Source organism: Penicillium psychrosexuale (assembly GCF_028828465.1).
Source record: "Penicillium psychrosexuale strain IBT 29551 chromosome Unknown utg000005l, whole genome shotgun sequence".
NCBI lineage: Eukaryota > Fungi > Ascomycota > Eurotiomycetes > Eurotiales > Aspergillaceae > Penicillium > Penicillium psychrosexuale.
In genome coordinates this window covers 115,633-139,535 of record NW_026643190.1, presented here as the reverse complement: position 1 = coordinate 139,535, position 23,903 = coordinate 115,633, and the positions used below count along the sequence as shown (strand labels likewise).

The 23,903-nt window shown below is 51.7% G+C and overlaps 6 protein-coding genes across 6 annotated transcripts; 3 read left to right on the top strand and 3 right to left on the bottom strand.

Moving 5' to 3' along the window:
- Positions 1 to 612: 612 nt before the first annotated feature.
- N7518_009007 (uncharacterized protein) lies at positions 613 to 7,436 on the bottom strand (the record flags this gene model as incomplete). Its single annotated transcript, XM_057189934.1, is given in 7 exon segments — positions 613 to 726; positions 796 to 1,485; positions 1,502 to 2,458; positions 2,512 to 2,748; positions 2,901 to 6,652; positions 6,946 to 7,047; positions 7,343 to 7,436. 7 exon segments carry the CDS (start codon positions 7,434 to 7,436, stop codon positions 613 to 615), a joined length of 5,946 nt encoding a protein of 1,981 aa, XP_057037590.1.
- Positions 7,437 to 9,102: 1,666 nt separating this feature from the next.
- Positions 9,103 to 11,331, bottom strand: N7518_009006 (acetate--CoA ligase; the record flags this gene model as incomplete). Its single annotated transcript, XM_057189933.1, has 5 exons — positions 9,103 to 9,165; positions 9,223 to 9,494; positions 9,546 to 9,675; positions 9,726 to 11,231; positions 11,293 to 11,331. 5 exons carry the CDS (start codon positions 11,329 to 11,331, stop codon positions 9,103 to 9,105), a joined length of 2,010 nt encoding a protein of 669 aa, XP_057037589.1.
- Positions 11,332 to 14,468: 3,137 nt separating this feature from the next.
- On the top strand, positions 14,469 to 16,024 carry N7518_009005 (M20 family metallo-hydrolase; the record flags this gene model as incomplete). Its single annotated transcript, XM_057189932.1, has 4 exons — positions 14,469 to 14,632; positions 14,691 to 15,008; positions 15,069 to 15,896; positions 15,946 to 16,024. 4 exons carry the CDS (start codon positions 14,469 to 14,471, stop codon positions 16,022 to 16,024), a joined length of 1,389 nt encoding a protein of 462 aa, XP_057037588.1.
- Positions 16,025 to 16,382: 358 nt separating this feature from the next.
- Positions 16,383 to 18,650, top strand: N7518_009004 (putative diaminopropionate ammonia-lyase; the record flags this gene model as incomplete). The annotated part of the gene is made up of 1 exon (XM_057189931.1): positions 16,383 to 18,650. One exon carries the CDS (start codon positions 16,383 to 16,385, stop codon positions 18,648 to 18,650), a length of 2,268 nt encoding a protein of 755 aa, XP_057037587.1.
- Positions 18,651 to 19,264: 614 nt separating this feature from the next.
- On the top strand, positions 19,265 to 20,347 carry N7518_009003 (uncharacterized protein; the record flags this gene model as incomplete). Its single annotated transcript, XM_057189930.1, has 2 exons — positions 19,265 to 19,394; positions 19,512 to 20,347. 2 exons carry the CDS (start codon positions 19,265 to 19,267, stop codon positions 20,345 to 20,347), a joined length of 966 nt encoding a protein of 321 aa, XP_057037586.1.
- Positions 20,348 to 20,459: 112 nt separating this feature from the next.
- Positions 20,460 to 22,226, bottom strand: N7518_009002 (transcriptional regulator family: Homeodomain; the record flags this gene model as incomplete). Its single annotated transcript, XM_057189929.1, has 1 exon — positions 20,460 to 22,226. One exon carries the CDS (start codon positions 22,224 to 22,226, stop codon positions 20,460 to 20,462), a length of 1,767 nt encoding a protein of 588 aa, XP_057037585.1.
- Between the last annotated feature and the right edge of the window lie 1,677 nt (positions 22,227 to 23,903).

The following is a 23,903-nucleotide window of genomic DNA, read 5'->3' as shown; positions in this document are numbered from 1 at the left end:
TGTTCCAATCTGGAGCTTCCTCCAATCCATGAATTGAAAGTGAACCAGATTCTTTCCCTCCTGCTCACTGGAGTCTCGGCTTGATTAGGGGCATTTGATGGCATAATTAATAGATTCACCTTGGAAAATGTGGGCACGCATGAATGACTCAATCGCTAGTAGTTTATGTTAGCATTGAGCGGAGGTGTTACCATACGATGAGGTATGGAGGTACGAGGTGCCTATGCGCCACTGTTGTGATGAGAGGGTGCAGATCAGAAATCAAGCCACACCGTCGGAATAAATTCCCGCATTGCCCATGTTGTATACGAAGAACCCAGTTGATCGAAAATCAACTTCATCTTCTCGTTGTATATATAGCCTATGTTATTGGAGTATAGGTTGTGTGCTTCAGTGTACTCATGTATAGCATCATTCATGTCTAATACGAGAGATTAAAGGGGACCGGACTTGTGCACTAGCAAGGGGGATAGAATACAGATCAGAGAGAGATAGTAAAAAGAGCAGAACAAAAGAAAAAGATCAGTGCTTGGGCGTTGGATAGTTAGTGCCCGCTAATTTCAGAATGAACATAGGCAACCTGGGACATTATTTTCCTTATTTCCTCAAAACTTAATAACCACCAGCCATGATGACACCATAGTATCGACGGCTCATCTCTGCGGTCTGCAAAACGCGAGCGTCACCTGTCAAGGGTAGGCCCAGGACAGCGGAGGATTCAACGGACTGTAAAAAGACGGAAGTCAGCAATGAACGAAAGCAATATATCAGCGGAAAGGGAGGGAGGGAACTAACATGAACATCCTCGTGTGTAATCCAGCCGGCGACAGCCCGGCTCATCTCCTTGAATGCAACACGCTCCTCCAGTCCTTCCAGACTCGATCCCTGGACGCGATCGCCCATTGCAACAAGAGCGTTCACTAGGCGGTTCAGGCGAATTGGATCACGTCGGCCGCTGGTGGAGTTGACAAGGCGGAGGAAGTCTTCATAGACACCGCCGCCAGAAGACCAGCCGCGCATTTTACGCTCGGGGGCGTCGCCGAAGCCGGAGACCAGAGTCTCGAGGGTACGGTAGTCGCCCTCGATGATGGTGCTTGGACCGACGATGCGACAGAAGGTGGTGTGGGCGTCGTTCCAGTGCTTGCCGCGAATAAGACAGTCGACCTCACGGGCAGAATCGCCGATGTCGCGAGCATACAGAGCCTTGGCAACCCAGATCCAGGCTTCGGGAAGCTGGAGATCAGTGATGAGATATTGCCATGCCGGATCGGGAGAGCCGTCGGCAGCGAAGGGCTCGGGGAGTTGAGCTGCGAAGCGGGCGAGAGTTTCTTGGACAGCGCCCTTTCGGTCGTTACCTTGGGAGAGGTGCAGGAGGACAAACAATGCTTGATCAAGCTTTCCGCCTGCACTGAGTTCAGAGGCAAAATCCCGGACGAGTTGGTCGGTTTGGTGCTGGTTGATTTTGATGGCCTGGTTTTTTCCCGACTATCGCAGCGAGAACGTGGTGTAGCTGGAAGGACAGTCGGTTGGCGAGACGGTCACCGGAGACGGATTCGGGAAGGAAAGATGCGGGGAATTCAACGGGTTGGGTGACGTGGCCTTGAAGAGCCGAGAAGGCCTTGAGCAGAACCCAAAGAGGAGATTCGCGCCCAAGGGTGTCAGAGCCAGGCTGCGGGACTGCACGAGTACTGGCCTGGTGCGATGGGTGGGGGAAGGCGGGTTCTTGTCCGGTGGCCAAGTCCGCAAGGAACTTGGAGACAGCCACCTCGATTGGCTCATCTTCAGCCGTGCAATACCACAGACGAAGACCAAAGGCCTGGAACCAATCTAGATCGAACCGCTCGGTGAAGCCAAAGGTGGAGGCCCGGTCTTCAAGCGCACCGCCCGATTTGCCTTCGCTGCGGAGAGCATTCCCAGCGACCAGTTCGTAAAGAGCTCGTATGGGTTCAGTCATCTCCGAGAGTATGTTGTTCTGACGCCACACATCAATTTGGTTCGCCAGGTCGGCACGCGAGGTAGCATCGCGGCCAATCTGTGCGACTATAGTCGCCAGATGGGGATTCTGACTGTCGATCAGCGTCTTACAGGCTTCCTCCACTCGGTGCGAACAAATCAAATGAACGGCCCGTTCCACAGGGGAGCGAATTGCATCCAGGTTTTGGGAGTGCTTTTCACGAATGATTCCCTCCCAAAGACGTGTGAGTCGGTCCTTCTTGATCCGGTGCGCAAATTGCTGTCGTAGGCGCGGCGGTACACCCGCTGAGATGTCGTCCTCAATATCATCATTGAAAAGGATGTTGAGAAGCTGCCACACCAAGCGCTCTTCCTCTGACTGGGAACGGGTGGATGGTGACAGAGGGAACTGCGACAGGTCGATCCTGGCCATACGAACGAAAGGAGTGCCATCGATGCGCTGGATAGAGGACTGAAGCCGCTGGACATCAAGCATTTCCCTGACCTGTATCATCATTAGTATCAAGTTCAATAAACCAACAAAGCCACTAAACCTACCTCGCCAGATTGGTTGTATGTCATGACTGCAATATCACGATCTTCGCTGAAAATGGAGAAGCTTTCTTTCCAGGTCTGGTTTACCCCTAGGATTGTGTCCCCCATATCATTTTTGACACAGATGAGGGAATCCATGGGACCCCAGCGGGGTTTGAAAGAGTCATGGAAAGCGGCGTCAGATTCGCTCATTTGTGTTGTATCGCCAGCGAAGGTCTTGGGTTGCTTGTTGTAAGGCCACTAGAGGAAGAAAAATGGTTTTAGCTCAGGTTATCACATTTGTTAAACTATCTGAAAAGTGACGTGCAATTTCATAGATACATGATGCAGTGACAAAGGGAAAAAAAGAAAGAGAATTATAATCAGTGTGAACATAAGAAGGGAGTTCTAACCTCAAAGCCCTTTGGCGTTGCTTTAGCCTTCAGCGGAGAAGGGGCGGCTTGCTTGCGCGGCTGCTGGAACAAAGAGTTCATAAGATCAATGCTGTTTGAGAAACCTTTCTTCGGAGAGGCTGTCGCAATGTTTGTGGGAGATTCATCGTTCACGAGGTTACGATCAATGAAAGCGCTTGCCTGCATTTCACGCAAGGCATCACGGTTCTGCTTGCGAGGGCTGATGGTACGCTGCAGCTGCTCGGCCCAGTCGCCACTAAGGTCAAGCTGAGGCTTTGCGGGACTGCCGAAGTGTCTCGACATATGGTAAGTGGTATCTAGGTCACCATTGGTGCTCTGATAGTCGTTCCGCTCCACGGTGCGACGAGGAGTAGGAAAGGCACCGGCCATATCCATTTCATCTGCCTCATCTGATCCAACTACCGAATCGCCAGACTGTTGGCTCTCGGTGACGACGTCGTCGTCATTCTCAGTAGTCGAACCCGTGGAGCCTTCCTCTAAAAAAGACTCGGTTTCACCGTCAGAAAAATAATCATCCTCCACAGGCATGGCCTGGTTAGCGAAAGAGCCAGGAACAAGCTTGCGCTTTTTGAAATCGAAAGTATCGTCTTCAACACCAATCATGGAACCGACGAAGGACTCATCGATAGAAAAGGTAGACTGATCGAAACACGCGGGGTCGAAGTGAGCCCTGCTGGTAGCGTGGTCAGGGCCTTGGGCACTCATGGTGCTCTGGTCGTGACTCTCACCTTCCTCTTCATCGTAGTCAAGGCCATATGTAGTGAAATGAGGCACCTTGAAAACCCAGGTTCCAGTCTCAGTTTCGTAGTTAACGAACTCGGTATCGCCCACCTTCTGCAAACGATCAATGTGTTTGTCAAACAGAGGACCACTAGTGACAGGGGAGTTGCTCTTCTTATCTCTACCACGGGGCCAGGAGTTCTCAATCCGCAGGGTAGATGGCACGTTCAGTCCCTTGCCCCTGGCAGGCTTGACCGATTCCTCGGGGTAGACAGTAATCTTGCGAAGACCAATATCCACAATATTGGAGAAAAGATTGTCCAGATCAACGGTAGTCAGATCAACGGGGCCGTTGAAAGTAACAGAACCACAGTTCTGACGGCCAACGGTGAAGTCAACGACTTGTCTGAGCTGGTCGCGGGTCATCCGGCTAAGCTCGGCACGGGAAGGTTGCATCCAGTACTCACCAGGTCTTGGGTCACCACCGGGGATGAACGTAAGACGCTTAACGGTAGCACCGTTGGTGGTTTGTGGTGCACTTTCGGGGACAACGGCAAGGTCACGGCGGGTAGATTCGGCCTCAGGACGATCAGAAGTGCCGGCAGCATCGAAACCATTCAGGCTACCGCTCTTACGCACAGAGCGAAGGAACCCAAGCTCCTCTGCAGAGGGTTCGGAACTGTTAGGTTCAACGTGAACAAGTTCTCCGCCATTGACCCCGGAGGTATGAGAGTCGAAGCTGACCTTTTTCTTCAGCTTGTCGGCAGACTGGGCATCTTCTCCGTTAGTGAGCAGGGGGGCCGGGGTGTGAAGAGGGGCCGGGGCAATGCGAGAGGTCGAGAATATTTCATTTCTCAGACCACGGTTGATAGTGAGACGCTTCAGACTGCTGTTACCACGTACGCTGCCAGCCTGCAGGGCACCGGGAGAAAGAATGCTGTCCGCCTCTGGATCGAAGGTCTTGCGAAGGTTGCTAGTGGAGTAACTCTTGCTGAAGCTACGTCCAATGCTGCCATTGACGCTGCCGCGGAGACTGCTACTGCCCCCAGCACCGCCCAACAGACTACTACCAAGACCAGATGAGGCACCAGTGCTGCCAGATGGCGAGCCATAGGTAGAATAGGAGAAACCATATCCACGCTTCGGAGGAGTGATGAGTCGATTGGCAGCGTTGGGAGTAATTCTGTAGACCGGCAACGGAGTTCGCTGCTTTTGCTTCATGCTGGAAGACAGTGGCGTGGCGAGGGGACCGGGAGCCGATCCACCAGGGGCAGGAAGACCAGAAAAGATGGACTGACTTCCATACGGGTTACCATCAAGAAGCGACGCTTGGAAGCTACCAGGGGCAGGCTGAGACTGTTGTCCGGGCATTGAGGCACCGAAAGCACTGACACCTAGGCCACCCTGCGGTTGCTGGTTTTGACCACCGAAGAGCGAAGAGCCGGCGCCTTGGCCCGTGTTGGTTTGACCACCGCCGAACATGCCGCCACCACCAGTTCCCGTAGTAGAGGAAAAGAGACCACCAGGCTTCTGCTGCTGTTGGTTCTGCGTGTTGAACAAGCTACTACCGCCAGCGGCTGGCTGGGCCTGCGAGGCACCAAAGCCAGAGAAACCACCCGTGGTGGGAGCTGGGGTAGATCCGAAGAGACCACCGGGCTTTTGTTGATTCTGTGAACCGCCAAATAGCGTACTTCCGGTACCAGCTTGCTGATTTTGACCACCGAAGAGTGAGCTACCTCCCTGCTGCTGGGGTTGCTGCTGGGCTCCACCGAAGAGCGAAGATCCAGCAGCTGGAGTGCTGCCAGCACCGCCGAGCAAACCTGTTCCAGCCCCCTGTTGCTGGGTGCCCCCGAATCCGCCGAACAATGACTTGGGTTGAGTTTGAGTTTGGTTCTGTTGGTTTGCACCACCGAAACCACCGAAGGCACTTGGTGCTTGCTGCTGAGTACCACCACCAAAGGGTGAGGCTGTGGCGGTCGGAGCTCCGAACGGATTCGCGGCAGTGGTTGTTTGGGTATTACCGAAACCACCGAAGGCGCCACCAGTTGTGCCAGTGGCGCCAAACGCGGGCTTGTTCTGCTGTTGCTGGTTGTTATTACCGAACAAAGACCCGCCGGTGTTGCCGAAAGCCGATCCAGTACCGGTGTTGCCTCCGAAGCCACCAGCGGTCTGTGTGGCTCCCCCAAAGAGGCTTCCTGATGAAGCTGCAGGAGTAGTTCCGCCGAATAAGGAAGTTGCTGGTTTGGCTGCTGAACCGAACAAGGGATTAGCACCAGTGGAGCCGAATCCACCTGCAGTCTGGGTTGCACCGAAGCCGGTTGGCGCACTTGTGGCAGCCCCTCCGAACGGAGTGGTGCTAGCGCCAAAAGCAGGAGTAGCTGTGGTATTTTGTTGACCAAATCCACCGGTTGTAGTGTTGCCGAAAGCAGGAGCGCCAAAACCACCGGCTTGGCCACTGCCGTTGCCGAAACGACGACCTTGTTGATAATCCGCTAGGCGCAGTTCCTCGAAAGACCATTTACTGTAGGGTTGCATAAAGCAGATGCTTTGGTAGTGGTTCGTGGTGTTGGCTGAGCTGGTATCCTTCTCGTTCCAGGGACTGAACGGGGTGCTGCCAGTACCTTCGCAGTTAGGTAGACCTCCTTGGAAAGCAGTACCTGAGCCGCCGAAACCAGTGCTGGCGGTTGTGGTGGGGGCAGCGGTAGATCCGAAGCCACCGCTAGTGCCGAATGCGCTGGTACCGGTAGCAGTGCCAAAGCCCGTGGGTTTGGCACCACCGAAAAGGCTTCCACCCGCAGGGGTTGCGCTGGCATTGGCGCCAAAGCCGCCAGTGGTACCGGTAGAACCGAATCCTCCACCAGCACCGAAGCCGCCGGTGGTACCAGCAGTCTGAGTGCCTCCTCCGAAGAGAGACCCGGTGTTAGGAGTGTTGGGGGTGCCGAATCCACCGGGGCGAGTTTGGCCGCCGAAAAGGGCATTAGGTTGTTGGGGTGTAGTATTGGTTCCGAATCCTAATGAAAATCAAGAGTTAGCAAACACGATCCACGTTTCAATGAAGCGACTAAACAAGTGCAGATTGATGAAGAGGGGTCCTGGGGCGCATGTCGGCCGAAATATGGGTAAGTCGCAGGTGTGGAGATTCCAGGGGGGAGCCACGAGCGGTCATTCCAGGGGGACCGAGGAGCACATTCACAGATCCCATGTGCGCGAGCGGTCGTTTGAATCGCAAGGCCACGTGATGCGACGGGAGACCTCGCCAGGGAAAATCGGGAGGGCAGCGCAAAGCTCACGATTGAGCACGTACCTCCGCCAGTGCCGAAGCCAGTAGATGTGCTAGGGGTGCTACCGAAGGCGCCTGAAGTGCCAGTAGTAGCACCTCCGAACGGGGAAGCTGTCGAGCCAAAGCCTAGATGACGGAGGGGATCGCGGTCAGAGAGACTTGGATTCGAAGAAGCTCTTGCATTCCTTATCTTGTTGTGGTGTCGCTAATGCATCCAAACGGTCCGCGGGTGAATTTCAATTGCACGGCGAAGCTTATTATGTTGAACTTTTTTGTCTTGCGCGTGGCAACATCGCGGGTCGGAATTAGGAGCATCGATTGTTGAGACAGGGAAGGCCGAGGACACGAGTAGGATGGGAAATATGGGGATAGGGCCCCAGAGCACAAGGGGAATTTGAAAAGGGGGACAGAAAAGACCTACCTCCACCAGTGCTGGTGCCAGCTCCGAAGCCAGTGCCAGTGCCAAAGCCGCTGCTTTGGTTGTTCGAACCGAACCCTCCAAATCCGAAAGACATGATGTCGGCTGGACTTTGTCGGGTGTTCACGAAGTCATAGGTTGATTGCGCGCAATTTCGAGAGAGTGCAGATCAATAGAATGAGACTTGCGAGAAAGGGTGCGCGGAGATGAAGAGAGAAGAGGAGACGCGACAGAAAAGAAGAGTCAAGTTTGCTGGAGACCTGTGTTAGGTAAGGTCCGGGTCACAGTGATCCGTCACGTGACAGCTGCCTAAATCGGTTTCTTCCAATGAATGCGAGCAAGGACAATAGATGACAATAGAGTTGTCTTTGGTCTGTTTATTGAAAGTGACTCATTGATGCATAATGCAGCTTGAGGTAAGATATCTTATTGATCGAGTATTGTTTGTTATTCACAATTGATGCCAAGGTGAAACCTGATGTATACACATTACTTGATCTAGTTTATATCCTACTCTAATTCTTTTCCTTTTAATTCTTGCTGTATTCCTAACTTCCAGATGATCCGTCAGCAAATTTTGGTCTACCATATTTGATCAAAGTCTTACTTCCAAGGCTTATATCGACATGATTGATTCCTATCACCTTTGAACACGAAAAGAACGTATACACAGGCCCATATGCGTCTAGTACCTCGTAACCTGTAATATGACACATACTAGCTCCGTATAGATGACAGCCATCTAATCACCTCAAATCTCGAGTGATCGCTACAACCACGTGCGCATATCAGGTGGTCACCACTGTAGACCGGACGCCCACGCGCCGAAGGCAACTATAAAAACAAAGTCTCATCGCTATGATTTCTTAACCTAATTCGAGATAAGATAGTTACTACTGATAATTTTCAACAAAAAGCTAAAGAGTTTATAGGCTATTCACATGAAGTTGGTTCGCATTCAGCATGAGAAACCGCAAGCCATCATTAACGGAGTTGAGATATCGCGGAGGTTATGTACGGTTTAAGACAAGACAACAACGACTTATGTACTCCGTAGATACTATGTGCATAATACCATGCCGACTACATCCAATGGGGGCTAGGGCAATGCAGGTAAGAAATCACCCCTCATTGGGTATGTACGAACTCACCTGGGCATTGGGATGGGCCTTGGCATTGGATTATGTAATGTGCCATTTTCCCGAGGTCGGCCTGAAGCCGGCAGAATCCAGACTCAAAGGCGGAAGGCATAGTTAAGCCAATAGGAGTACTTCCAAAAGAGAACCAAGCACTAAGCCTAATTCAGAAGCCTTGGCGCTCCCGAGGTCTTCACTGAAGAGTGGGGTCGATTTTAAGTCTGGCTGCATGCGGGTTTGCCCAGGGTTTGATCCGAGGTAACTAAGTCGTGCAAGACGTTTATGTGCTGGAGGATTTCTGTTACAATTGGTACATAGATATTGACCCTGATAGTTAAACATAAATCCAAAACTTCGAACTCGAAGTATATTTGAAGCCCAAAAAAATACTATTCACATCGCTTCTGAGCGAGCCAAGGGAATCTCAAGTACAAGTAATCATCCTGAAATCGGGCAAAAAAAAAAAAAAGAAAAGAAAACCGCCCGCATAGTCGAGTCCGATTCCGATATGAATCTGGACCGAGGTCGGGGGTGTATGATCCACTGAGGATCATCGTGCTACTTCCAAAATCTCACCGGGAATTTTGTTCTCCGACGTCATTATCATCAAATTCATAGACCTTCACTTTACTTCTGGCGGGCGGCGTGGACGGTTGCGATGATCTTCTCGACGACACTGGGGTGGGAGAGCTGTAAAGATTTCGTTAGCTATTGGTCGAAATATACAATTGCAAGGGTTGTGCCTACCGTTGAGATATCACCGAGGCTGTCCTCCTCACCGCTGAGGATCTTGCGCAGGATACGGCGCATGATCTTTCCACTGCGGGTCTTGGGGAGGTCATCAACGACGAAGACGGCCTTGGGAGCGGCGAAGGGACCAATGGACTTGCGGACTTGCATGGCAAGGTCCTTGCTGATATTTTCTGTCGCGCTGCCCTCCTTGAGAGCAACGAAGGCATTGACAGCCTGACCGGTCAGCTCGTCGGCAATACCAACGACAGCAGCTTCGGCAACGCCAGCTATTTATAGTTAGTTTAGGCTCAGTTGGAAGATCCTGTGATTGCACTTACGGTGCTCGAGAAGAGCAGCCTCAATCTCAGCGGTGGACAGACGATGTCCAGAAACGTTGACGACATCGTCGACACGGCCGCGGATCCAGTAGTAGCCGTCGTGATCACGACCAGCACCATCTCCGGTGAACTATATATGAGTTAGTATCAATCCATAAAGTGAGGTTGCAGGCGCCTTACGTAGTAACCCTTGTAGACATTCAAGTAAGTGTCCATGTAACGCTTGTGGGCACCCCACACGGTGCGGGCCATGCTGGGCCACGGCTGCTTGAAGGCCAGAACACCCTCGACATCGTTGCCAAGAATCTCCTCTCCGGAGACGGGGTCGATGATAGCAGGCTCGATACCGAAGAAGGGCAGGGAAGCACTGCCGGGCTTGGTGGGGGTGATACCGCCGAGAGGGGTGATGACATTTGAGCCGGTCTCGGTTTGCCAGTATGTGTCGCAGATGTGAGCTTCCTCCTTGCCGACAGACTCGAAGTACCACTTCCAAACTTCAGCGGCAATGGGCTCTCCAACGGAGCCAAGAATACGCAGACTGCGCATCTTGTGGTGAATGTGCTCATCTCCGGCGCGCTTCAGCAGACGCAGAGCGGTAGGGGCAACGTAGAATTGTGTAACGTTGTGCTTCTCAATGACATCCCAGTAGCGGGAGAAGTTAGGGTAGGCGGGGGTACTCTCAAACACGACGGTAGAACAGCCAAGCAATAGAGGGGCGTACACGACATAGGTGTGACCAGTAATCCAACCAACATCACCACCGCAGAAGTAGCGATCATCAGGGTGGATATCGAACACGTACTTTCCAGTCATGGCAGCACCGAGCAAGTAGCCGGCAGTGGTGTGCATAACACCCTTGGGCTTTCCGGTGGAACCGGAAGTGTACAGCAGGAAGAGAGGGTCTTCGGAGCTGACCATCTCAGGGGCGATGTAGTTGGGGTACTTCTCGACCTCCTCGTGCCACCAAAGGTCACGGCCAACGGTCCAGGGGACCTCGGCACCGGTGCGCTTGAACACCAGCACGCTGTGCACATCGGGGCATTGCTTCATAGCCTCGTCCACAATTTTCTTAGTGCCGATGACCTTGCCACCGCGCTTGCCCTCGTCGGAGGTAATGACGACCTTGGAAGAGGCGTCCAGGACACGGTCCCGGAGAGAGTCGGAAGAGAAACCGGCAAAGACCACGGAGTGCACAGCACCAATACGCGAGCAAGCCAGGAAAGCGATCACGGCCTCGGGAATCATAGGCAGGTAGATGGCGACGGTATCACCCTTCTTGACACCACGCTCCTTGAGGGTCCAGGCAACCCGGGACACCTCGCGCAACAACTCTCCGTAGGTGATATTGCGGCCCTCGCTGGGCTCATCGGCCTCGTAAATAATAGCGACCTTATCTGGGTTCTTGAGGGCGTGACGATCGACACAGTTGAACGAGGCGTTCAAGCGACCCTCGACGAACCAGGCATTGTCGCCGTTCTCGAATGAGCCGTAGTGTGTGGTCTCAAAGTCGCGGTCGAATGTGATGAGCTCGCGGGCCATGCGGGCCCAGAAAGTGTCGGGGCTCTTGATAGATTCTTGGTAAAGCGTGTTGTAATCTTCCATGTCCTTGAGGTGAGTGCCGGTGGGGTGCTTATCGTGGAACGCCTTGGGGACGTGGAAAGTGTCGACATCGTGTGCCTCATGAACCTAGGGCAAGCTGTTAGCCTATGATCCGCGGGTCTGGTCATCTTAGGTAAGTGATTCTTACCACTGCGGGCTTGGGAGGCGAAACTGGGCCGTCCGACATGATTGCGCGGTCCAATGGGAATGATTAATGCAGAATTCCGTATATAATAAATTCTGCGCGAGATCGAATGTTAGAGGAAATGAATTGCGAGAAGCCCAGAATAAGAATGGAGCAAAATGGGAGGAGCTCTTTATTAATGCAGATGGTGGGGTTAGCCAAACTTACTTGAAAATCGAGGTTATAAGTTATAAAGCGGTATGGACAAGCGGGGAGAGTCGCGGGGGGTATGTATAGCAATTAGAGAAGAGAAAGAAAAGAAGACCAGGAGGGGATTCACGACATTATTAGTAGTTCCAGCTTGGCCGGGGCGATGTGCCACTTTCCCTTTCCTTCCCTTCCATATCGGGGGTGGCCCGTGCATGCCAGTATCATAAATTACGCCAATACCACTCTATACATCGTGTCTTAGCCGCAGACGGCCTCTAATCTACATGTACATTGTAGAACTGGACTGCTCCACTTCCGATCTCCGAAATCAGGATGGAATCCGATACATTTCGAGTACAATTCACTCCAGTCATAACCCCATGTCATTGCCCATATGAGTTTGGGTTCGGCCATGCGGGGGTTTGAACGTCCCTTCCGTTGCTCCGGGGTAGCTTGCCCCTCCACGATATTTGACTAAGATGCTGCTCGTCACCTCATTGGGGCGTTTCTGGTCGGGAAGAAACGCTAGTTGGACCGACCACGGCCTAGTTGTTCTCGTGTTCAACCCTTTGTCCGAGTCCAATAGGCGGGGGCCATAATCTTGGCTTAGCCATGGGCCAAGGTCCGGGGAATGTCGCGGGCCAGGGGAGAGCGGGCCACAGGAGGCCTGCAAGTCAGTCACGTCAGTGAGACTCAGAGATACAAGTGTACGACTTATCCTCGAGCCCCTCGAGCTGTGTCCCGCCAAGCCTTCCATGCGGCATTCGAATATAAAAGACCTACATCATGCATCCCTTGTATCGATTATGCTGTTCAGACCTCGGGAACTCAGTTGGATATGTCATAGGATGATGTTATGATGTCACGGGATTTTCGGACCGAGTCTCCCCCATAAAACTTAGTTCGCCATCGAGGCTCATCATGGGACCGGATCGCCGACTTCGGGAGCCCTAGAGAATGTGGGGTGGATGAGTCAGCGCTCGAAACCCGCAATTGGCGCTGTTTGATCCGATGACCATCGTCGCCTGAAACTTTGACATTGCACGTATGTGGTAATACGGAGTAATCAGGGGGGATTGATATTGAAAGATTAACATGGGCCACTGTTCGGTTACGAGCTCTATTTGATTGACTCCGTACTTCCCATGTCGTTACTAGTTATCATAATTATTTTGATGTTATATACGGTTTTATGTATTGTGGGGTAAATGAGGGTGAGACAAAAAGGGGGGGTACCTTGCAGCACTGGGGATTTCGTCTATCTTACTAGCCTTACTACTCGTACTATCTACTGCTACATTTGTACTTTGTCCTTTTTCCAATTCTCAATGTTGAATTGGTGGAAATACTTCAATAAAGATCCTTCTCCTATTTTAGGGGTCCATCCTATCTCTTACCACGAGTCAGGTAATAACTAGCCTGTTCTACGATGTGCATCGCACATTTGACGGCGGGATCTTCGCCCCTCTGTAACTACTGCATGAAGATCTGTGGAATACACGAAATAACCACGCTGCGTAGCTTCTCTGCTAAAACCAAAAGGGCAGTCTAAGATCCACCTTTTCCCACTCATTTCCCAACAAAAAGAACAAACGTGATACCGCACGCTACACCGGGTGATCCGACGGGGTATGAAGCCGTATTGGTCAGTAATTACCAGAATACGATCCTGGAATCCCAGCGGGGAGAAACCCAAAACGGGCCAATCAGCGCAACACAATTTTCCATCACCAATATTTTTGTGGGACGAGTTCCCTCAGAGTGCAAGAGTCCCGAGAAAAGACCGCGTTAACTCCATGCCTTGCCCCAACGAAAGACCTCGGGAAACATAGCGAAGTCCAATTCCAATTCCACAAAGAGTCTGTTGAGAAAATGGTCCGCACCGAGGCGGTTGTACAAGCAAAATCAGCAAGATCTTATGCGGCCCTTATCTCTTAAATATACGGACTACCTCCATGTAGACTAACGGTGCGCCACGCGTGGCTTACATCCTTTTCGGACGGGCCCGAACGACTATACGAGCATTATTAATCTCAAAGGTCGCGAGCAAAATCCGAAGAATAGAACGCGGCTAGATCGCCACGGCTCTCAAAACTGCCTTGCTAGTCATGTCGATTGCAGGGAGGGGCTGCCCTCTTTAGCCTCGGCATTTGTTCGGTATAGTCGTCCGCCATGTTCCTGGAGTTGAATAATTATCGTCGGTTTCGAATACGCAGTTAAGAGTGGACGAGCGGATCATTGGGCGGAGCAGGGTGCGGAAGATGAGGCCAGTCCTGGCTTGTAGCCCACTATGGCTTACAACAAAGCGGCGATCAGCTTATTTTGAGAGGTACAACCTAGGCAGGAGATGAGACCACCTCCCTGTTAGATTCCTGGGGAAGCCATCTCCAGGAAATCCAGGATGTCTGACGAGAATTCCCGAGTCTATCTATACCGCCTTCTTATACGGGTACACCGCCCTTTGAATTCAACTTTAACTGGTGGAGATTAACATTGCCGGCAGAACTATTATCGGGGTGTTAACCTGGAGCGGACCGGGGTAAGGGATATATATAGCCGACAAAACACGGGGGACTTTCGTCATGGCATATTTGGAACATTCTTGCTTTTTATTGTTTGGGATACAAAGATGTCACTTGTTAACCTCAGCACGTTGACTTGAGGATGTTCCAGTCTATAGTGGTTAACCACACACACACCACACACCACACTGGTAGTGCAGTCAGTACTATATGATAGGAACAACGTTCAAAATTTGCTTGAGAAAAGCTTCAAAAACTCTATATTTCATCTGCATCTTCCATTTTTGATATTTCCATTTCCAACCTCCTGTAGGGTTGATAGCCATGATAAGAGATATTTGGGTTCGATGTTGCGGGAAGGCGTCCCCCTTGGAACTTGCTTATGGTCTTCAGCTTCCACCGTCCGATTGAAATTACAACATTTTTGCAATAAACGACCTGTTTGACCAGTGTCACTTTATCCACAAAATGTACGGCACAAAAGGCGCAACACGCGCCCTTCATTGCAATGCCCGGCGGTTCTCCACTACCACCCGACTACAAGCACCATCAGGTCTCAAGATCAATCCAGAACGCTTATGGAACACACTACACGAGACATGTGAATGGGGTGCTGAGCATCGCTATGGCGAGTATGTACCTACTTCCCATTCCCATTCGGCCATTGGACACAATCTAATGACATAACAGAAACCCAACAGATACAGGGATGGCCCGTCTGACTCTCAACGATGACGATGCCCGTGTTCGTCGGTGGTTTGCCGCCGAAGTCCAGAAGCTAGGCTGTTCTCTTTCTGTAGACCAGATGGGAAACATGTTTGCGCGGCAATCGGGTCGGTTGAACTCGGCTGCGCCAATGATCGCAATGGGAAGTCATCTCGACACCCAGCCACGAGGTGGTCGATATGATGGTATTCTCGGTATTATGGCTGCGCTTGAGATTCTTCGCACAATGAAGGAAAGTGGATTCCAGACTAACTATGATGTCGGGGTGGTCAATTGGACCAAGTAAGCACCTAGATTTAGTCTACCGTGCCATCTAAGATTGTCACTAACACAAATCCACAGCGAGGAAGGTGCACGGTTTCCCAAATCGATGTGCTCCTCGGGTGTCTGGGCTGGTGCTATTCCAATCCAGAAAGCCTGGGACCTGCGTGATATCCACGATCCTAGTGTGACTCTCCGCTCCGAGCTCGAAAGGCACGGATATCTGGGCGAGATTGCTTGTTCCAGCAATCCAGCAACCGGATACCCACTCGGAGCCCACTTCGAGCTGCACATTGAACAGGGCCCAATCCTCCCAGGAAACAACCGATCAATTGGTGTGGTTCGGGGAGCCCAGGGATACAGATGGTTGACTATGACCGTCCACGGGAAAGACGCTCACACCGGAACGACACCTTTCAGTGACCGCCAAGATCCATTACTCGCATCATCTAGGATGATTGCGGCTTCGCACGACATTGCCATGCGACACAACGCGCTAGCTTCGACTGGTATCATTCGAGTTCCATCGAACGCGTCTACCAACACTGTCTCATCGCAAGTGACTTTTACGCTTGATATCCGACACCCGCAGGATAGCGTGGTACACGCTGTGCAGGACGAGTGCCTCCAGGCGTTCGAGGCTATTGCATTGCAAGATGGCAAGGGTGTGTCCTTTGACTGGACGTTGGATACGGACTCGCCGGCTGTCGAGTTTGACGATAACTGCGTAGCATCTGTTCAGGCTGCGGCGGATCAGCTGGTTGGCCGTGAGAAATCAATGCTCATGACTAGTGGTGCCGGTCATGATACGGTTTATACTAGCAAGCGCTGTCCCTCTGCGATGATCTTTGTGCCTTGTCGGGATGGTGTGAGTCACCACCCGACGGAATATTGTAGTCCGCAGGATTGGTAAGTCTCTCTTGTTTTCTTGGTGCTTTTTCAAATCTGACAGTCGCAGTGCTCTGGGTACGCAGGCTCTTCTTGAAGCTGTTGTTCACTATGATCAATCTAGAGTGGAATCTGAAGGGCAAAAGTAATCGGTAGTTCAAACGTATGGGCGTTAAAGTAAACCTAGATTTGACTACAGAGTACAAGAATATATATATATCGTGATAAGAAACGCCAAATATCGTTCTCAACAACAGAGGCCGCAAATGCCGCCGACGATTCCTTCCCCTTTTTAACTCCATAAATATATATCACATACATGTTCCGGGCAACTTGTCATGCACAGAGTAGACGTCAATATCGTGAGAAGGTGGAGTCCCCACTCGACCTGCCATGTCCGTAGAAGGCGCGATGTCTTTAGAAGGCTCACGATAAGAAATGGCAAAGTGATATATAAAGTATCTGCATGATGCACAAATCAATAAGCCCATTCAAACACACACCAACATGTCATCACGAAGGTCGATCTACTTCAACCCCGCGGCAGCAAATGAGAGCAGTGCCGCCCCGCAAACCGAAGGCCTAACAGCATTCCACCAATCCTTCCCGAATTATGCCCCAACTCCACTAATCCAACTCCCAGAGCTCGCAGCCGAGCTAGGCATCAGCAACGTCCTCGTGAAAGATGAAAGCAACCGGCTCGGTCTACCCTCATTCAAAGTTTTAGGCGCGTCATGGGGCTGTTTCCGAGCGATTGCAGCGCAACTGAGCCTGCCCTCTACGGTCTCGCTCGATGAACTCTCCAGCCGAGCAAAAGAAGCCTCGATTGTCTTGACGACAGCATCAATGGGTAACCATGGACGGGCAGTTGCGTTCATGGCTCGCCTCCTTGGTATCGAGGCGCGGGTCTTCGTTCCTCGGTCTTTGAACCAGTGGACTCGGGATCTGATCGCCGGGGAGGGGGCTCGGGTGGTTGTTGTCCAGGGCGATTATGACCAGGCGGTGCAGGAGGCTGTGGATGAGACGCGGGTAGGACAGGGTGTACTTCTCATCCAGGATACGGCGTTTGAGGGGTATGAGGATGTTCCTGCGTGGATCGTGGAGGGGTATTCTACTATGACGCATGAAGTCCAGAGTGAACTTGCTCGGCTTGGGCTGTCTGGTAGTGTGGTGATCACCCCTGTTGGTGTGGGTAGCCTTGCCCAAGCGGTCGCGAAGCATTGCAAGTCGCAGAACATGCCTATGTCGGTTGTCGCCGTTGAGCCTGATACGGCTGCATGTTTATCTTCTAGCTTGGCTGCTGGAAAGCCGGTTACTGTTCGGACTTCATCGACGATCATGGATGGTATGGACTGCGGCACGGTATCTTCTACTGCTTGGCCCGATCTACAGCGTCTGGTTGATGCCTGCGTCACTGTCTCATCCTACGAGAGTCACCGCGCCGTGCAGTATCTGACTTCCAAGTCTGTGGCTGCTGGGCCATGTGGAGGTGCATCGTTGGCTGCACTTCGACGATTGGCTACATCAAAGGAGGGAACGTCACTTTTGAACAAGGATTCCGTGGTCGTCCTTCTCAGCACTGAAGGTGCACGCGAGTACCCAGTTCCAAGAGACGTCTCTGTTGACGATGTCGTGGGGCTAACTCAAACTCTCACTCAAATCAACTCCTCCAACCTGACCTTGTCTATAACAGACGGAGTAGGTGAGACTGAAATCGCAAACTATCTGGCCGCCTGGTTCGCCCATCGAGACATTGAGTATCATTGGATTGAGAAAGTCGCTGAACGGCCATCTATTGTGGGAGTCCTGAGAGGCAGCGGGGGTGGCAAGTCTCTTATGTTCAACGGCCACACAGACACCGTCAGTCTCTCCAGCTACGAGGCAGATCCCCTGTCCGGGTCTATTGGAACCAAGAATGGAAAAGAGGTCATCTTTGGCCGGGGTTGCCTCGACATGAAGGGAGGGTTGGCTGCAGGGTTAGCGGCCCTTGCAGCAATCAAAGCAAGCGGTCGCGTACTGCGGGGCGATATCATTATAGCTGCAGTGTCAGACGAAGAGGATGCCTCACAGGGAACTCAGGATGTGATCGAGGCTGGCTGGCGTGCTGATGCCGCTGTACTTCCAGAACCAACGCAAGGCGCGATTTTTACAGCTCACAAGGGATTTGTGTGGGTGGAAGTTGATATCCTCGGAGTTGCTGCGCATGGATCCGACTATGCATCAGGAGAAGATGCCATCCTATATGCCGGATCCTTCTTGCAGGCTTTGGAGGTATACCAAGCGCAGCTGTCAGTAGATGATCTCTTAGGACAGAGCTCGCTACACTGTGGCTTAATTCGGGGTGGCGAAGAGCCTTCATCCTATCCAGACAAGTGCACTATCACTGTCGAATTCCGCACTGTCCCAGCACAAACAGAGCAGTCCATTCTCGGAGACATCAGCGCGCTGCTGAAGAAAATTGCCCAGCAGAAGCCTCGTTTCAGATACGGCGAGCCACGCATTACCATGTCGCGCCCTACACAGAAGGTGGCAGCTGATCACCCGTTCGTGCAAAAGGCGATTGTTTGTGCCTCTGATGTCCTGGGAAGCAAGCCTGCTGTTAAGGCTGGTCCGTTTTGGACTGATGCGGCCTTGCTTGGTGCTGTAGGTATCCCATCCATTGTGTGGGGCCCGGCAGGAGATGGTCTTCATGCTAAAGAGGAATGGGTTGAAGTTGAGAGTCTTCGACAGTTTGAGAAGGTGTTTACTCGGCTTGTGCAGGACTTTTGTTATTGAATATAGACGTCTGTATGTAAGTACTGCTTAGAAGAACACACGTAGATTATTTTTTCCAAGTTTCCTTTGTATATTACAACATTCCAACTAAAAAATACTACCTACTACTGCCTTGTGCATTTGATAGTCTTGTAGTCGGATAGATCGTGGTCGTAGTCCTTGCGATCATTGTTATAGTCGGTCTGACCGTCTTTCGTCAGCCGTTCACCTTCTTGTAGGTACTTCTCGTAGGTACTTCACGTCGTTTTGTTTAGTCGCTCTAGCTTCGTAGGGATGGTAGGTCGCTTGCTTTCGTCGAGGTTTGGATGAATATAATCCTAGTTGCCGAGGTTTTCGGTAATTGCTTCCACCTATTCAAACTAATACAGCCCAAAGAAAGTATTGATAAATGGAATTATTCAATAGAGACAGCCAAACGTGGTACTAGTTGATTCTTGTAGAGGAAGTGTTGTGTTGTGGCTGGTGTTCTTATCGCCACGGGACTACACAGCCAGAGCCGATCCAGATCGGCCACCTTCGCCTGACGACATCCCACTCATAATCGGCTAGCACACCCATCTCGTTGTTTCCAGATTTCCAACAAATTGATATATTTTCTCGGAGATCCTGCAACGATGGCAGACGAATCACCAGCACAGCGATCCGCACGAGTGCGCCGAGAGCGCCGGGAGGCAAAGATCAAGGAAGGAGGATCAGCACGTCTGGACAAAATCACCAGTCTGAGTGGACGCACACCACAAGCTGGTAAGAAATGAAAATTCCATCTCCGGCTTTACTCAAAGAGCTCCCGATAGCAAAGCAGACATACAACTCACCAGCCACGCCAGTACAGACAATGCTAACTGAAGTCAACTACAACAGACCGCGACGAAGCCTCCTCCCCCCAGTCCAAGCACGCAATCCCTGAATCTCCCTCCCCAGGACCTCAAACCCCCCAGCTCGGACTCTCACCCTCGCCCCAACCAGACCTGCAGTCCCAAGAAGCGATGCGCGCCCAGCAGCAAGCGTTCTTCTCAATGCTCCGACAATCCGCACCGGAACCCAACCAGGGCATGCATCCCGACCCTCAAGCGCCAAACAGCCTCCAGGCCCAACAAGAAGCCTTCCGCACGATGCTGAGACAAACCACACAGGACCAAGAACCAGGCCAGCTTCCCGCTGACGGCGAAGACCCCACCATCAAGCTCCTGAACTCCCTCATCGGCGCTATACCCGGCGGTGACCCGAATACACCAGGAGCACCTCCAGCGGGCGCAGGCGCAGGCAACCCACTCACACCCGGATTCTCGCCCGCTGGCATCGCAACAATGCTCGGCGTGCCGCCTTTCCTTGCCAATATGTTGAATGGAGCGCCGCCGCCTACAGAGGCGGAGCAGAAGCGCGCTCGGATCTGGAAGACGCTGCATACCGTCTTTGCTTTGACGGTTGGTGTTTACTTGCTTTTCATTATTGGGTCTTCGGTCGCGTTGTTCGGTAGTCCGCCGCCGAAGCCTGCAACCGTGCAGAATCCCTTTGCTATCTTTGTGACGGGGGAGTTGATGTTGACTGGGGGTAAGGTGTTGCTTGGTGGGAAGTCTGGTGGTATCGGAATGGCAGTGCAGCTTTGCAAAGATGTCGTGAGGGATGGTAGCCTCCTGCTGTTTATTCTGGGCATGGGGACTTGGTACAATCGCGAATGGCAGACTACGGTGTACTAGGTGGCTTGAGTATGTAGCTTCGTTAACGATCAGCGGTATGAGCATTTCAATGGGAGATATTATGTGATCATTATTTCATTATTCGTATGTTGTATATCACTTTTGATCGACGCTACATGTTTACGGCCCGCTGAGACGGTGGGACCGCATTGCGTAGAACAAGCAAGGCCGACGCATCTAAACCCCAATCACCTTCCCATTGATCCATACGGGATCCCTTCTTGAAATGACCCGCCAGATGCTCCGCCCGAGCTGACCAGGTGGACAGCGAAGACCCGCAGAATCCACAGCGGCTTTCGACGTTGGCGGCCGATCCGCGCCAGGCCTCGAGGTCAGCCACGGGGGCTTTCGTGCAACCGTGGAATTTGCGCAGATGCTGCCATAGATAATCCTTCCGACTGAACGACCGCTCCTGGGCTGGCTTATCGGCACAGACTTGGAATTCATGCTCTTCCCAATGGGCGGGCGTTGGGAAAAGGACGTCGCAGAAGGGACATTCTGAAAACTGGCGTTCGAACGCTTGTTGGACGTCGTGGGGATTTGGAGTGCAGACCCAGGAGTCAAGGGTGAGATGGACGCTTTTCTCGTGGCGGGCCCAGTCGTGTTTCTTCTTGAAGGACTGTGGACAGAATGTGCACTGGTAGGGATGGTCTACCGCTGTTCGTTGCCGTCCTCGGGTGCGTCTGGGTTTAGTTTGTTTGTGGAGTAGTGGGAATGGCAGCCCCGTGTCTGCTGAGGAATGGTAGCTCCATGCCGAAGAGGCGCTATCGGATGTTTCAGATACCTTGCTCCCGATGCTGGATACTGATGACGCTAAGTGGGACGGGCTCTCGTCGAAATTGAAGAAATCCATGGTAGATATGTCGAGCTGCAACGGGTCAATGCTGTCGTTTGACTCTATCGAGCCAGAGTAAATGGCATTTTGAATAGCCGCTTCTGGAATAGGTTCATCTTCTGGCGGCGAAGCCCGCCATCGCTCCATTGGGGTCAGGGAGGACAGCGTGCTGGTGACCATGGGAGACCCTGAGCGAGTACGGGATGTGGACGAGAGACCCGCAGCCTGGATCTTTTGCTTTTGGCGGCGGCGAGCGTTTGCAAACCAGGTTGATATGCGCTTTTGGGAGAACCCAGTCTCGTGGGCCATCTGATTCTTTTGTTCGTCTGTTGGATAAGGATATTCTTGATTTTGATAGAACCACTCGCGGAGAACTCTAGCTCCTTTTCTGAGAAACTGTTTGGGTTCTTTTTGTTGATTGCCATTGTCCATAGTGGCAGCGGGAAACGGGTTTCCATCTTCCGGAACACCGTGGAGATGACCAAAGACCGGAGAGAAGGTTTCAAATCCCGACGGTTGGCGTTTCTCTCCCTTTGCTAAGCTGCATTCTCGAAAAAGGGCTACACAACTTGAGCAAGACTTTTTGGGATTGGGATTGGCAGGCGCAGTGCGAATTATCAGACATTGTAGCCGATGCCTGCGACAATGGGCACATGATGCAGGAGGACGATATGCCCCATCAAGCCACTGTGAGACATTCGTAAGACTTCGTTGCGAGGATGGGTCAACGGATTCTCCCGCTAAAGGCGGAACGAAATCATGGACAATTTCAGAAGCCTTCAATTCCTCATGATCTTGATGTCCAGGTTGTGTATTGACGGTTCGCGTGAGGTGTGACTCATAATTTGTCCACTGTGACCATTCCAGATCACCGGTGTCTGAGGGAAACGGGAATTGGTAGTCAGTATTTGTATCGAAAGAACTCTCTTTGCCCCATTGGGTGGGCTCAATTTCACCCAGCAAGCCCTCTAGCTCTATGTCTGATAGAGGCTGCGGCAACGGCTGCCATGGTGAAGGGTTGATCGATGGCGACTGTGGAGTCATGCCATATAGCGATGAACAGATTCGCTGGCGCAGTGGCCCTTCTTATATATCTCTAGTCCAAACCCCACGAGTAGCGTGGCTAGAACCCGTCGCGTTTATGCCCGCCGTTGATCTGCCAATATGATGGGGTCGCCGACAAGTCCGCGCTAATCCAGATTAGGCCAGGAAGGGCCACGTTCCTCTCCGCGCTAGTCCCAAAACGGCAGGTGCGCACTTGCCTAGATGGGATGTGCATATTACTAAGCTTTCCGCCCCCGAGGCCCGTGGACGAATCTCGGGCGACCGACAGCTGATCGAATGTTAGAATGGGACCGCTAATTTTTAGCGCCTCTTGGCCCAGAGGAACATGTATTAATCCGAATTCCGAGAGCTCGGCGAATGTCAGACATCAGCGAATGTCGGGATTCTTTTAGGGGTTATAATACCCTAGTACAGAAGAAGATAGGGTTTAGTGGTAAAGATAATACGGTAAATAATGATCACGGGGTCTTTATGAACGTCTATTATAAGCTATGAAGACATCCTAGTGTAAAGAGAGATCTCGACATTCGCTAAGACCCCTCTGAGCAGATAGATAGTCGAAACGCGGATTAACACGGATTAATATATTTTCCTTCACGCTAAATTAGCGGTCCCATTCTAACATTCGATCAGCTGTAAGCCCATCTCGGGAACAACCGCCCTGAATCTCGGGGTCTGTGACCTCGTGTTTACTGCGCCGACTTAGACTTCTCTAGAGTTGCCTTGCCGGTTACTTCCTATCTATCTCCATAAATCCTTCGAGGTTTCAGATTACGCACGAGGTTGTGATTGTCCAAAGTTCCTGGAGTCCCATCCTTCTGCCATCATGGTGCTTGGTTGTACCTCACGAGCACAATTGAGCAAATCCCGAAGAGATGGCATGTTTGGATGGAACAATCCCAATCTCATGGTCTAGCCTCCAAAGATGTATTTGTTCCTAGGCGGCTCCAAATAAAATTCTATGGAAATCGACTCGGAACGTTGCTTATCAGAATTAAGCTTATCTTTATGTTATTGAAAGACCAAACACTTAAAGCTTGGTTCACATCGAATCCGTATTAGGCAGGACGCTAAGTGAACTCTATGCTGTGGGGGATAAATAAACGAATTGGAAGAAGCGGAGAGGTTGATATGGCATTGATGACAGTACAATGGAGCCAGAGATAGGATATTAGACCCGGGGTAGATATGGAGGAATATGTAGGCGCATAACTCGACTCCACAGTGGGCCGCACCGGAGTTGGCCTTATCGTCCGTAGTTCGGACGGGGGCGTTTTTTCGTCGCCACTCGGTGAGAGCGCCAATTTATTTAGCGAAAACTCGGCATGCACCCGATTCCCGGTGAAGATCTAGTCTCGGGAAAAAAAAGGCTATCTGATATAAAATTAAAGCCACAATTCGCAGCCTCTTCAGACGTACATCGATCGGTGTATACAACCTTCTCCAGCGTTCCCCAGCAAATAATAAACCTTATAACATGACTGGCCGAGCGCTAACAGTTTCTATGTGTCAACGATCAGGCAATTTACGCTACAATGTAGTATCAAGTGGGACTGGGGGTGGAACTGGGGCAAAACTAGCTTTCATGAGCAATGAGCTGAATTTCCATAACCAAATAGAATGAGTCAGCAAGGCCCTTCCGGCACCGACATTGGC